This window comes from Oryx dammah, unplaced genomic scaffold (assembly GCF_014754425.2).
Source record: "Oryx dammah isolate SB20612 unplaced genomic scaffold, SCBI_Odam_1.1 HiC_scaffold_21, whole genome shotgun sequence".
NCBI classification, from domain to species: Eukaryota; Metazoa; Chordata; class Mammalia; order Artiodactyla; family Bovidae; genus Oryx; species Oryx dammah.
Window position 1 is genome coordinate 3774881 of NW_024070205.1, and position 16147 is coordinate 3791027.

Below are 16147 nucleotides of genomic sequence, written 5' to 3' on the forward strand. Positions count from 1 at the left end.
GACTCAAGGGGGAGACGTGCCCTCCTCATAAAATTAGAGATATACACACACACACAACTCATTTTCCAACAAGTCTTACATCTGTATGGTTGGTAAACAACAGGAAAGAACAGAGTGAAGTTTATATATGGGGACATACATATTCCAACAAGGAGTATCCCAGCCACACCCTCTGTCCAACTGCATACAAAAGCACTATATGAAGACCTGACTTAACTAAGTCCATGGAGAAAAGGAAAGGGGAAGCGGACACAAACCAAAGCACCCCGAGCTCAGAGCACACACAGCGATACACCTGGCGCGCACCAGGCTGGCGAGCAAAAAGACGTTAGACTGCTCAGCTCTGTGAAGCACGTGCTGCGGGGCCGTTGCAGAGCCACAGAAGAAGCGGCCAGCACGGGAGCCCCCGAGGAGAGCAGACCACACTGGGCGTGCTGACCGCGAGGACGGGAGGGTCACGGCTGGGTCCTCATGCCAAGGCTGCAGGGCTGGCCCCTGAGCTTGGAGGAAGGGGCGAGCCACTCCCACGTGTGGCTGAGGCCCCCATCCCGCAAACCTCCTGCAGAAGCGCCCACCCTGCTGTAGCCCCTAGTCTGAACCGCCCCCGGTCAGCCTGGGATGTCACTCCCTGGGCCTCTCTGTACCCTCTCATCCCCGTTCAGATGCCACCACCTGGCAGGAACTGTGCCATTTCTAAAATACCCCATGTGCAGGCTACAAACCCTGTTAGTTCTTCGTCTGTTATTCATCTATTTATTTCCTCCCACCGCAAGGTGAGAACCATCAAGAGGAGGGCTTGCCTTGCCCAGAGCCTGGAATGGCACCCATTTTTTCTGAATGGATCGGTTCAGCTGTTTCAAGAGGAGAAATAAATCGCTCGTAACCTCCCTCTCTGCTTCCCCTTTTCCTGTCTTCTCACCACCATCACGGCCACAAAGGCAACTCAGCATTTATGCCGCGCACCACAGCGCTCAGAAAGCACGCTCATCTCCATTCAATGACTAGGCTAGGGGCTGGTGAACACAGCACAGTCACTACCCACATTTCTACTCGGAGAAACCTGGAAACTGAACCTAAGAAAAGGGAATAAATGGCCTCATCAAGGTCCTACAGCACAGCGGGCAGGTCAATCCAGAAATGCACCATCCTCTACAAACGTCCTTCTGTCCCACACTCAGAACAAGGCAAGAAGAAAAGCGTGGCGGACATCATGGAGGAAGGCGTGTAGCCAAGGAGGGGAGCAGGCGAGAGGACACCACCCCCAGAGGACCCCAAATGCCAAGCCAAGGGCTTTTCATGGTAGTCCTTAGGCCATAAAGAACAGGTGAAGATTTGGAGGAAGTAAGATAATCAGATAATGTCTTTAAAGGAAGAGATTTTTTCTGCTGGGAATATGGTAACCAGAATGGATTAAAAGGGACTATTACAAACACAGAAGGATCTTTTCCTAGTCCAAACAGGAAGTGCTTACAGTGTGAGGAGGAGGTGGGGGCAGAAATAAACTAAAGGCTTCTGAGATTTTCTTTTTTTTCCTCCAGGTTTGAAGATCTGGACATGATCTGAACATCCAGCAACATCATCTTTGGTGTGTAATTTTTAACCCCAAATTTAAGGAATTATTATTGCTCCATGCTGACGTATTTTTAAGCTAAAAACTTGGTTCTGAAAACTGGCTGGAAACATGACTGTCTATACAACCTTATCTGCTACAGAAAATGTGACAGAACCAGAGATTTTACTGCAGGTTGATACGTTATCATGGAATTAAATGATACATATTAGAGATAGAAACTGGAGAGACAACTAAAAAATTCAAATAATCTCTTAAGGATTGTTAAATACAAAAAACATTGGAAGTGTTCCTTATAATGATTAAGTCAAAATAAGTGAAAGTAAGTGAAAAAAATTTGATTTTTGAAAAAAAAAAAAGACATTTTGGAATAAACAAAATATAAATGCATAAGTACAAGATGTTTCTAGAAATCCTTGGTATTTCTGTCCTATTGACTTAAATTCCTGGAAGAAAATCTCCTTTACAAAATTAAATGAAATTTAGCTCCAGAATAGAATTCATTCAAACTAAACTTACTCGAATTTTCTTTTATGAACATACAGATCTCTTTTATTTGTAGTTTCATAATATTTAGACCTGAACTGTGAATAAATTGGAGAAGCCAATGGCACCCCACTCCAGTACTCTTGCCTGCAAAATCCCATGGACGGAGGAGCCTGGTAGGCTGCAGTCCATGGGGTCGTGAAGAGTCGGACACGACTGAGCGACTTCACTTTCACTTTTCACTCTCCTGCATTGGAGAAGGAAATGGCAACCCACTCCAGTGTTCTTGCCTAGAAAATCCCAGGGATGGGGGAGCCTGGGGGGCTGCCGTCTATGGGGTCACACAGAGTCAGACACAACTGAAGCGACTTAGCAGCAGCAGTGAATAAATCATGCCCTACAGATTTACTCCTCAGCAAAAGCACACAAAAAAAACCCAACATACAATAAAGTATAGAGTTTATCAAATTTTCTGTGAGCAAAATAAATTTATATAGGTGACCACATTTTCAAGTACTTTTTGGAACCAATTCTTAGAAGCAATCTTTTATTTTTAGTTTCTTAAACAGAAGTACAGTTGATTTATAACAGGTGTACAGCATAGTGATTCAGTATTTTTATAGATTATACTCCACCTAAAGTTATTACCAAATAATGGCTAAATTTTCCTGTGCTGTATCATATATCCTTAGGATTTATTTTTAAAACACTCTTTCAAATTTGCTCTTAAAAAAAGTATAAGTCAGTAACACAGGAGGGCAATAAGTTTTTAAAAGCAAAAATTAAGGTCAACTTGTCAACAAACGTTAAGTCTGTGTCACAATTTCTATCCTTGTTATTTTATACATATTCTTTGTTAGCAAAGAATTTTTCCTGATCCTTCTACATAAGATTTTTATTGGGTCCAAACACCTTGTTGGGCTAGAGTTCAAACTTTAATTCTCGATATTCAACGTACTTTGCTTAGTGAACTTCAGTTTCAAACCATCAGAATTTCTACTTCACAGAAAAGACAAGCAGAAATACAAGATGCTTTCTTATGTTAAGAATACTTTCTCAAAATAACACGGAAACAAAAATACTTGGGAAAGAAATTATCTTCCTGTTGATTCATTCATCGAAGCCATCAGTCTCATGCTCCGTCCTCACTGGCTGTGCCTCAGGTGTGCCTCAGCGTGCTTTATGATTATGGGCATCCCCAGTTCATGTGTGTGTGTGTGCACACGTGCACACACATATAAACTACATACAACTACATGACCCTAAGTGAATTGGTTTAGATAAAAACTGACATTCAGTTCAGTTCAGTCGCTCAGTCGTGTCTGACTCTTTGTGACCCCATGAATCGCAGCACGCCAGGCCTCCCTGTCCATCACCAACTCCCGGAGTTCACTCAGATTCATGTCCATCAAGTCAGTGATGCCATCCAGCCATCTCAGCCTAGCAATTCTTAATTATTAAATCTATTAAAATTTTGCTCTCTATAATCACATAATTTGGAATAATACATCACCTAAACCTAGAGATGCATATACATTTGTAAACCCCATTGAAAACATCTGTAAGAAGCAGTGGCAGGCAAGCTAAAGGAGTGCACTTCCAAAACTGGTTTCCCATAATAATGCTGGGTCTTCAGGGTCAGGCAACTACAGCATGTACAGAGTGACAGCTCACAAAACAGCATGTACACGGTACACACGTGTGTGCAGGAACACACGCACGCATGTGCAGAGCGACAGCCTGCAAAGCGGCATGTACACAGTACCCATGCCTGTGCAGGAGCTAAGGGCACGTGGAGTTGTGCGTGCATGCATTCGTGCGTGTGTGTAATGATGACCGAGCATTTTTAAGTATAATAGGTTATTGACAGAGTGCTGTTAGGACATTCCGTTCAGGTGAGTAACAAAGTCAACATGGGTTATCTTTCCTAAGGGCCAGGGGCACTAGCTTGGAACAGTCTGAGTTTTTCTTCACAGAAGTCCTCTACTATTTGCATGGTAAGAATTGGAACTTCCAAATAAAACTTTATTCAAGTGCTATGCAAATTCATGCAGTTTTCATGGAATTTCATATCAAATTTCCCTATCCCCCTCAAAATTGCAATGTTCTATGAGAATAAATATGAAGTGAAAGAAATAACTAAAGCAGTATTACTCAGTATCAGTTGAAATTTTATTTTCTTAAAGTACTAGACAAAACTGAAACTCTGTGGCGGGAAAAGTATTATCTGTCCACCACTCCTTAATCTAGGGTCCAATGCTCTGTCATCCACCAAATATTGACTAAATGCCACACACCATCCCGGATGCAGAAGAATCAAGTGACAGGTTCAAGGTCTTACAGAGCCTCAGCGACAAAAGTTAGAAAACTTTATGTCTAGTCACCTAATTTGGCTCGTTTTATTATTTTGTCATTTAGTGAAGCTCATTCCTCATTAGACCGTTTAATTTGTATTTCTCACTTAAAAACAATAACTTAATTTTAAAAAATCAATTGTTTTCAATGAAATTATGACAGCAAAGATGAGGCATCATTAAATTAAAGCCAAATTATTTTTATCTTAATTCTTATTTGATGGTTACCATTTTGTCAAAGTCTTATGTTACAAGGAAACTATGATTTGAAAACTTTTAGGAGAAACTATCATTTCCTTTAAGTTATTCAGTCTAAAAATAATTTCTTCCCAGTAATTGCTATGTTAATGGAAAACCAGTTTACATTCAGGTACTGTTGGGCTAGCTACATTCAGTTCTGTTTTAGGTACAAAGGACACTGGTATGTTATCAGCTCTAGAATCAATAAATTACAAGTGTCTTCTGCTTGTACTTTCACACTTTAGGGGAGTATTTCCTCCTGAGCCACAAATCATCTGTAGGTACCCCCGCGAGTAATGACAACCATGTATGCTACTTTAATAAATCTGCAAACTACTCTAACATTTTTAAATGGTAAGGTAAGATCTTCAAGATACAGTGTATTCTTCTTACTATCTTAATATTATCAAACATAAAATAAAAGGGAAGGTCCATGGTAACAGTTAAAACTAGATTTTTTTCTCTGGCATTTTCTTTTACTAAGCGACTGCCTGATGTCAAAGAGAAGTCCAAGTGTCATATGAATGGACACATTATACCTGATAGGTTTCAGCTCAGGACCTAAGGGTTTTTAAAATATTGATAGTATTTAGACGATAAGAGCTGGCATATAATTCGTATGCCCCTTATATTTTAATCACGTGGCTGGGGTGGAGGGAAGCAGATAGATAACTGAAATTATCTTGTGTCTCTTACCTAAAGAATGTGCAGCTGTGGTTTTGGAGCTGAAAAAACGGCCAAGCCCAAGGTCTCCAAGCTTGACCACCCCAGTGGCCGTAATGAACACATTAGCTGGTTTTATATCTGTGAATTAAAAGAAGGCATTGGGTGAAAAATGATGTCAGTGTAGGTATATTCAAGGGATTAAAAATACTTCTCATTGTGGAACTTAAAATATATGTTAAAAATGAAAGTCAGTTTGAATTCTGAACCAGTTATTTATTTTGAGTAATTTTCACATATCCTAGTATTTCTGAGTTCTCGGTCCTTTGATAGACAGTCATCAATACAGGATGATGAGCACTATTAATTTTCATTTAAAATGCATTTTTTCCATTTTCAAATGGACTTCTGTGTAATTCAAAGCACAAAATAAATGTGTGCCCTTCTATCAGTTTTAAACACCCTGCTGCTGCTGCTAAGTCACTTCAGTCATGTCCAACTCTGTGCGACCCTATAGACGGCAGCCCACCAGGCTCCCCCGTCCCTGGGATTCTCCAGGCAAGAACACTAATAGTAATTTATTGACATGTTTACATAAAATATAAAATCAAAAAAGATGCAGATAATTACTTCGATGACATTATTTTAACTGCTTAAGTCAACTGTACTGAAATTTTTTACATCCCAAAATGAAGGGACCACTGCCTCAGTGATGTAACCTTCATACATTTGGTCTGACCATTTGACTGAGAATCATGAATATATTAGGAGTGAATGCTGAACATTAAAAATCTAAGTAGCTATAAGGTATACTGTTCATAAAAAAAAACACCAGCCAACTCTTACCTAAGCATATTCAGCTGCTTTCCTGCGTCTTTTTTTTTTGTTGTTTTACTTTTACTAACATAATCAGTAAAAAAAAAGTTAAACAGAAAAATAACTAATTCTCATTCTTACTTAAAACCAAGTACGGCTTTACTTAAAGGCTTATCATTCTGGTATTAATAAGATTATAATTTGGAAATAAATCACCTAAGATAGCATGATAACACAATGGCTGGAAGGAATTTACTCGTAAACTGCCTAGTGCCCTTTACAACAACATGAAAAGCTTCACAAGCCTAGACTCACCCCGGTGCATGACTCGTCGAGAATGCATGTGATCCAATGCACTGCACAGCTGCACAAAGTATTTCCAAACGGTCCTTTCAGGAATTAGCCTCTTTTGTTTCTTAAAATGCTGTTTAAACAATTAAAAAGAAGATTTAAAAAATTTTTTTCAAACTAGATTCTGACTTAAGTCAGAAAAACACCTATTTTCATCTACCTATTAGAAGCTAAAAAACATATGATTTTTCATAGTGAAATGATACCAGGATTTGTACCTGATATCACAGCTTAAATTTCTCCCTACTGTATCTAAAGTCAGCCTAGGCCATATCAGGCTACATTTCTGTGATGTCCACCTGTTTCAAAACTTTAACATCCATGTAAGGTGATTTCTTATCTAAAAGACAGATGTCAAATTTAAGAATAGCCAGAATAAGAAAGTCTAGAGACCTGGAGGTAATTATGTTCATTACAAGACAGGGCTTCTCTTGACAGAAGGTAGGGAAGTAGAATTCCTTTTAAATACTGAACCACCCTTGATGATTTGAAATATCACTTCATTTATTAAAAAATAAATAAGAGGGAATTGCATGAAAAGTTTTCATGAATATTTCCACTGCATATTCCAAGTCAAACCTGCACTTTGCTTTGAACACATAAAACTAAATATGGGAGCAAAACATGACAGGAAGACTAAGGTACAAAGCTGAGCGTGAACATCCTAATTTGGAAAGAGTGCACCATCATGCATAAGAGGGGCCGTAACTGAGTACCCCAAGGGACATATGTGTGCCCATTTTTCTGCATTATATTTGTTGGAAGAATATACTAATAATATCCTAATTCAAGAACAAAGTCCATAGTTTCATTTCATAGGATTTGTAAGGATTCTTGACATAAAAATTATTTTTCAAAGCCAAAATGTAACTGGTTTCTTAGCAAAATTTGTAAATGACCAACATGAAAAAGTATTGCATTTAAACAAATTTTCAGACAATTTTAACCTTTTAATATTTACACAGACATCAACATTTAAACATGTGCTTTAATGCACTTTATCTGATGATGTGACATTTTAGAAAGTTCAACTGTTTTGATTTTTTTTTGTAACTGAATATGGAGAAATGGTATTTCAGATGATTCCAACACAACACACTCTGTCAGTCCCTACCCCTGTGACCAGATGAGGGCGGGCTGAAAGGAAAGACAGTACAGGGAAAGAAAGCTGCCAGCTTGCCTACCTCGTGCTTAGCACAGGGTCAAGTCTACTGACGTACATGCACTCCGTGCGCTAAAGGATACCTCTTCAAGGAAAAGCAAATCACTTCAGGGTAATCTTTATCGTAACACGTACTATAGAAATGAACTTATTAGCAACTTCAATGACTATTACCTCAGTAGCAAAAAAACAAAAACTAGTAACAATCAGATGACCAGGTAAGAAGCAGATAGGGTTATTACTAAAATGGTAAAAACTCCCAGATCATGTTTCAACGTTAAATCTTATTAACCGCAGCCTGCATCAGCATCAGTTTTCAGTCTATGGGGCAACAGTGCAAAATCAGGTTTAGACACATAATTTTCTTTCAGACTTGGAATGAGTCCAAATAAAGCCTGTCTATGTGCTCTCCCTGACGCTGGATTAGCATATCAGAAGACCTTTTGATGTCAACAGGAAGATGGGGAACAGGCTTCTTTTCATTCAAAAATAAATATACCATATCATGTAAGTATCAGACCATGAAAGAATAATTTTATACTTCAATATAGATTCTGAAATCATCATAATTATAATTAACCTGACAGTTTGCCTTTAAAGTTCCATTATGAAAAAATAAAATGTATATTAAAAACAGGGCACAATGAGAAAACTGCCCTCAAAATGGAAGATGGGATCAGGCCAAGGACTGTTTCTTTCAACAAGTTAAAGATTTTAACAATGAACTGGCATCAATATAATGCTAGCTAGACAGAATGACTTGGCAAAATGTAAGTATCCAAATTAGTAAAATGTTTTTGAAGGGTAATTTTATGAATTTGATTCAATCAATCATAAAATAAATCAAAAGCAGTTTTAACATGTCATTGGTTATCTCCCAATATTTTTCCATGTCTATTTAAACATATAGTTTTTCAACCATCCTTGAGTAAAAAAAAAAAAAAAAAAAAATTTTTTTTTTGTTTTTGAGAAAAACCAATACCTATGGTGAGAAGAGCCTGTCTGTTCTGATGGTGGCACTGTTGGCTATCTCTTAAGAGGATGAATAGAAAAAAGGCAAGAAAAATTTGAATTCTGGTAAAATTTATATTAGCACTATAAAAGAAGAACTCACATAATGCCAATATATTTTTAAAAAAACAACCTTTTCTTTACTTATTCTAAAATATACATATCTTTTTAAAGTTAATTATCTAGTCAAATAGCATTACTGTTCAAAAATCCTATCTTTCTCTGAAAAAAAGACAATATACATCCAGATTTGGCGGAAGAAAATGTAATACCAATATACAGGAGTAAAAAATGTACATTTATTTGTCATGTGGTATGTTTTTAATAAAGCTAAATCATTTTAAAGGGTTACTATTAAAAAAGATTTCTATGAAAAAAATTTAGAAGTCACTTTTACTATGTTATAAAACAGAATTTTAACCTCTTATATCTGAAAATAAAATATCTGAAAAGTCATGAAAGACAGAAATGAGCACTCAGATATACCTGATCATTTGGACAGAATTTTTATTGTCTTTTTTTTAATTTTTAAGGTGGGTTTATTTTTTTTTATGCAAAGCTTCAAATACTGTTCATTTTAAGAGCATATTTTCTACCTCCTTCAACATTCAAACAAACATTGAACATTATTCATATCAGAAAAAAGAAACCAGAGGTAACAAAAAGCTAACCAGTGTATTTGTAAAAGGCATATACAAACGTCAGATGATACTGTTCTCACTCATGTGTAACAAGATGACCAGCATCTCACCTAGGTGGAATTCAGCATCCTTGGTAAAACGCAGTGTCACTAAGGTGAGGCTAGCTGATGCAGGCTGCCTCCACAAAAAGGTTTTTTGGAAAATGGGCACAGCTTTTTTTTTCCATTGTCAAACATTCTCTTACAAACTAAATGCCCCCAAACCAAATTATACAGCAGACACTGCCTATCACGTAACAATTTTGGGGAGGAATCACTCCTCAGTCTGGACACTCCCACTCCAAGCAGAACATACATTTCTTATTTCTACGTTCTGCAATTCCAGCATTCCTCCTTGGGAAATCTTGGGAAAAATTTTTATCACTATTACACAGTATAAACTCATCAACAGAAAAAGAACAGAAAATTATCTTGTTGGATCAAAAAAACAAGCTAATTTCTGTAGGGTATCAAAATATCTAACCCTACAGTTTAGTATGTTCATGTTTAAAGAAGGACGTTTCAGACAAAACACCCAGATCCATAGGGTCTGCTTCATGAGTGTGCGGCCTGCACGGTCACATGGGCCCTGTGCTGAGCGTAATGCTCTTTCACCAGCTAGGAATTCCTAGTCACTTGTTACGGGGACCCGAGACAGTGTAAGCTGGTCCCAGGAAGCATGTAACCAACAACCTTGGGAAACAACGTACTGCTGTAGTTAAAAAACAAAACCAAAGAACAAACACAATCCTGGGAGGCAAGTCGTTCCTGAAGAAGATTAGGAGAAACGGCAATTAAATAGTACGAAATAATGAAGCTATATGAGAACTGGCATTGCAGGCACCAGCTGGTTTCCATCTCTTCCAAGTATCTAACACGAGGAAGTAGGTGATTTATGTTCAATATTAGGAACTACTTCCTGCTTGGGAGTGTCGTCAAACATTTAATGTGCCACTCACATAATCCATATGCACCTTTCGTAACAGACCTGATGATGGGGCTTGGCAGTAACGGCTGTGTGACCCTGAAGAAGCCACTTAACCTTGCCGGGCCTTGGTTTCCTCACTATATTAAACCGTTCTGGAGATGAACAGAGTAAGTGGCTCCTGCTGCCTCTAAAATATCGCAGTTACGAATAAAACACAAAAAACAAATGCCTGATTGGCACATTTTCACACTGAAAAATAACAAATTTTAGTATGTCTGGTCCTTTAAATCTTCAGCTAATAACAACAAAGCAAAAATAACAATCATAATACCTCCAAGATCCCCAGAGGTCCAGTTAATCCTATGAATGGTCTTCATATGAGATGACAGGTCAGATTTTTATAATAAGGTAATTACAAGGTAATTAGATCAAACCTTTACCAACAGAGGCAATATTATGCTCCCAAGCATCTCTGTAATTATAATGCATTTTTATAAGACTACATATTTCACAGTGCTTCTTTCAAAGATTTAAATGCAGAGAGACTAGATGATGGAAAAGACAGGATGCTTCTGAAAGTATCAACTGGCAGTTCTAAGTGTGATTTCTATTATATATCAATCTTTCTATGGAAACATTTTTCTTCCAAGGGTATAAGAAGGTCTCAACAGACTAAAGTGTATATGTACTTGCCATACCCAACTCTGGGTATTATATAAATGGGTAAAATAGTTATGTAGAATTTTGGTATGTGATACTAATTTGCTATGTGTGAACATTTTCTCTCTTGGCACTCTGAATAAAATTCAGGTATCCTAAGTTGCTTTAGAAGATGCTAGTAGAATGGGCCTGGCAACCAGAGGAGCACTAAAACACACACACACACACACACACACACACAAAAACACCTGCATCTAATTTTATCCTCTTTGATACAATTCTTCCCACACAAGCTCTACTCTTTTTCCTTTCCTATAAATGTCAGAAAAGCTAAGTGTACTCAGCTGCTTCTAATTATAATTTAATAGACTATCAATGTAATCCATCCATTCCCCAAAGTCAAAATCGTACAGGTTAATAATAGAAGTGGAAAACATATTTTATCTTATGGTAGAAAATGTGAAACATATAAGATTTTTTTTTTCCTGAGTAATTCCGCCCCCCGGGGGGGCCCCCCCCCCAAGAAAGAGAAAAACCTTATTTACCAAACAAGAAAAATGAGCTCCTATAAAGTCACAATGTTCTTCCCCTAACCCCCAAAAGTTGCCTTCTAAATGTTAGTGTACCAGTATCAAGGAAACTTGGAATATTTTTTAAATCAATGAAGAAAGGTGGGAATATATCGGAATCACTAGGAGGAGTGGCACTGGACTGCTGCCACGTGCGTAGCCTGGGAGCTCCCACGTGCCTGAAGCTGACGGGAAAATAAGTGCCTGAAAATGCTGAAGACGGTGCCTCTACTGCATTAGAGGACTCGAGACAGACGGTGACGTGGAAGGCTACAAACGCAAACAAGAGCACTTGTCTCTCTGATGACGTCTTTCTGGTGATGTTAAACCAGACAACAGTGAAGAGAGAATACGGAAATATATTCTTAATGGACAAGGAAAACAGTGGAACGATAAGGAGCCAGTAAAAGTCTATCAGTAGAATATGAACGAGAGAAAATGAAACGGAAGTCTGAACCCCTTCTCCCTTTCTGGGCTACAGCTACCAGCACTGCTGTCTGTCTGCATAAAGTTCACAAAGGCAACTTTCCACCAACACTACCTTCAAAAGGAGCAAAAAGTGCCCTTCTAATTTTTCCTTAAGTAAACACAGTTCAAAACTTACACACAGTTCAACTTACCCCCCTTTTCACTATGCTTACATTATGGCACATAATTTTCAATTTATTAAAATCCCTAAGTTCAATACTATTTCATTACCAAATGTCTTAGGTTTCAAAGAAAACCCAAGGGATATTTTATCAGCAATACTGCTTCTATTAAAAATAATGCTGCGTAACATACCTACATACGCATCCCACACAGACATAAACCTTTTTGGTTACATACACACACAGGTGTACATGCATAATGTGTAGATACCTATGTATAGAATATTCAGTTCTGCAAAGCTTTTTCTAGACAGTGCCACTACTTTGTAACCTTAAGACTTCTGAATGATTTTGAAGACATAAGATAATGTAAGATAGGTGGCAACCTTATGTAAGAGACCCAGCAGGAAACAGCCTGTGCTTGGGAGAACTGGCCATTCTCCCTGTGGTCTGGCTCGGGCAGCACACTTTATACCAGATGCTGAAATGGACAGTGTCTGTACCCTCCAAGCCATAAATTACCATCAACAAAGATAGATGGCACTGCTGGGGAGACTCTACTGCTTTAAGGAGCCAAAGATCAAGAGTGTAGAAGACATTTCTAAGTGCTTTTCCTTCCAGTACAGCATCTAAATTTGGATAAGAACAGATAAGAATATGTCTGCAGATGTAAAAAAAAAACAACCACACAAAGAAGGTGAACAAGATTTACAAGTTGAAATAATTGTAGATAATAATTATCTCCAAGATTTGTTGATGTTTTCAGTAATTTATCAAAGTCTGTGGTGTACCCACCTCTCTCCCCTTGAGTGTGAGCTGGGTTATGAACGTGATGAACTGTCCCCTCCGTATTAGGTTATCTTACGTGACAGAAAGGATTCTGCAGATGTAATGAAGAACTTAATCAGCAGTTTGTGAGTTAATCACTGGGGAGATTATCCTGGGTGGACTTGATCTGATTGGGTAAAAAGCTCTTCAAAGAACTCAGAGAAATTCAAAGCCAGAGACTCTTGCTGGCCATAAGGGAGCAAACTGCTAGCTGCAGAGACAGACATGTGGCCTCGCGGATGGCTCCCAGCTGACACTCAGGAGGTGAGCAGGACATCAGTCACACAGCCACAAGGAACTGAATTCTCCCAACAGTCCAGTCAACGAGGAGGAGAACTCTAAACCTCAGATGAGATCATGGCCCCAGCTGGCGCCTCGATTTCAGTTTCTAGCGTCCTGGGCAGAGAACTCACAAAGCAGGATGTGAACTCACTAACCCCCCAAATTGTGAGATAACATGTTTGTGTTTTAAGCGGTTTGCGATAATTAGCAATTAAAAACAAATAAAAAGTGCATTTCCACAGACAGCCAAAAAAAAAAAAAAAAACAAAAAATTGTTTATGTTTTATAAAGGAAAAGAGTCTTAATGCTCCTACCAAATTTAAAGGAAATGCCATACAAGTGGTAACCATAGAAAATATAAAGTTGACAATTTAAGAACAAGTCTGTATCTAAATATGTTATGAATAAGAAGAGAGGGCCTAACTCAGGAACAAGATAAGGGATCTCACTCTCTCCACCTCTATTCAGCACAGCCCTGGAAGAACCAGTCAGAGCAATCAGACAAGAAAACAAACAACATGCATCAGAACTGAGTAGGAAGAAGTAAAACTGTCTCTGTTTGAAGATGACATCATTTTATAGGTAAACAAAATTCTAAAGACTCTATCAAAAAAGCAGTTCTAATCAACAAATTCAGTGAAGTCACAGGATAAAAAAATTAACATACAAAAATCAGTAGCGTTTCTATACAGTAGTAGTGAATTATCTGAAAAAATAAAATGTATTCCATTTACAATAAGATATTTAGGAGTAAGCTTAAAACTAAGGAGGTAAACAGCCTCTACTCATAAAACTACAAGATGAAGAAGCAAATCAAAGACAAATAAATGGAAAAGAATCCCATGTTCATAATCAGAATAATTAATAGTATTATTATAATGTCAATACTACCAAAAGCCATCTATAGATTCAACACAATCCACATTAAGATTCCAATGGAGTTTATCACAGAAGTAGACAAAACAATTCAAAAAATTTATGTGGAGCCACAAAACACCACCCCCAAAGCCAAAGCAATACAGAGAAAGATGAGCAAAGTGGGAGACATCACAATACCTGATGAGACCCACATTATGAACTTACAGAAATCAAAACAGTATGGTACTAAAAACAGACACACAGACCAATGGAAAAGAACTAAGAGCCCATAAATAAGCCTAGGCATTTATAGATAACTAATATTTGACAAGGGAGCCAAAAATACTCAATATAAAAATGACAGTCTGTTCAGTAAACAGTGCTGGGAAAACTGGACATCCACATGTAAAAGAATAAAACTGAAACCTTAATTTTCACCACTCACAAAAATTAACTCTAAACAAATTAAAGACTTAAATGTGAGACCTGAAACTGTGAAACTCCTAGAAGAAAACACAGAAGAGCTCCTTGACAATGATTTTTTTCGATATGATACCTAGAGCATAAGCAGCAAAATAACAAACAAGTACGGTGACATCAAACTAAAGAGCTTATGCACAGCAAAAGAAACAATCAAAAAGCGAAAAGGCAGCTTACAGGATGGGAAAACATATTTGCAAATGTATCTGATGAGGGGTTACTATCCAAAATATAGAAAGAACCCACACAACTCAATAGCAAAAAGTAACCAAACTAAAAATAATAAGTCAGTTAACAAACAAGCAAAAGACCTGAGTAGACATTTTTCCAAAGAAGATGAAAGAATGGCCAACAAGAACATGAAAAGATGCTCAACATCACTCGTCATTATAGAAATGCAAATCAAAATCTCAATGAGATACCATTTCATGCCTGTTAAAATGGCCACCAAAAAAAGACAACAGGTAACAAACACTGGTGAGAATGTGGGGAGAAGAGAACCCTTGTACACAGCTGTTGGGGTTGCAAATTGGTGCGGCCATTATGGAAAACAGTATGGAGGATCCTTGAAAAGTTACAAGTAAAACTACCATATGATCCAGCCATTCAACTTCTGGGAACATATCCAAAGGAAACGAAAACACTATCTTGAAAAGACATCTGCCCCCCGTGCTTACTGCGGCCTCACTTACAATAGCCAAGATACAGTAACAACCTAAGTGTGGGTCACTGGAAAAGACCCTGAGGCTGGGGAAGATCGAGGGCAGGAGGAGAAGCATACAACAGAGGCTGAGGTGGTTGAATGGCATCACTGACTCAACAGACCTGAGTCTGAGCAAGCTCCGGGAGTTGGAGATGGACAGGGAAGCCTAGCGCGCTGCCGTCCATGGGGTTGCACAGTCAGACACAAATGAGCAACTGAACTGGACTGGCCAATAAAGCAGTTGCAGTATGTATACACTGGAGTATTATAAAGTCATAAAAATGAGGATATCCTGTCACGGGCAAAATCACGGACAAACCCTGAAGGCACTGTGCTAAGTGAGGTAAGTCAGACAGAGAAAGATAAATACTGCATGATGTCACTTACACATGAAATCTAAATGCGCACACACACACAATCTCATGGAAAAAAAAAAAAATCAGATTTGTGGTCACCTGAGGCAAGGGGTTAAGTGACAGGGGAAACTGGATGAAGGGGGTCAGGAGGTACAAACTTCCAGCTCTAAGATAAGTACGTACCAGGGAGGCAATGCACCGCATGATGCTGCCAACGACACTGCTGGCAGGAAAGCCTAAGGGTTCTCATCAAAAGAAAAAAAAGATTTTTTTTCTTTTTTTGCTAGGAACTAGGAATTGAGCTCCTAGTAAGGAGATCCAAGAAAAGTGTTCCCTTCAGAAAAGTTGTTAGTTTGCACCAAGAATTGACTGCACTGAAGAATCAGCACCCGAAGTGATTTCCTTGGTGGGTCTGAGGGTGAACATTCTAGCTTTCCCAGGGTGAGCACACTGTGTGCCAATAGACCCCAACTGATAGATTCCCACCCAGCGTATTACCCTGCAGTGTCCCAGACTGAAAATACACAATCAGGACAAACTAAACCTTTCCAAGAAAGAAGC

The 16147-nt window shown here is 38.4% G+C and overlaps 1 protein-coding gene across 2 annotated transcripts in view; it reads right to left on the reverse strand.

Moving 5' to 3' along the window:
* Positions 1-16147, reverse strand: part of NEK7 (NIMA related kinase 7) — a 144200-nt gene that overhangs the window by 30394 nt on the left and 97659 nt on the right. For both annotated transcript variants that reach the window (XM_040263175.1, XM_040263176.1), the window contains 2 exons: positions 6445-6553; positions 5347-5454 (listed from right to left, as the gene is read on the reverse strand). In XM_040263175.1, the coding sequence (XP_040119109.1) occupies positions 5347-5454; positions 6445-6553 (217 nt within the window). The remainder of the gene's footprint in view (positions 1-5346; positions 5455-6444; positions 6554-16147) is intronic.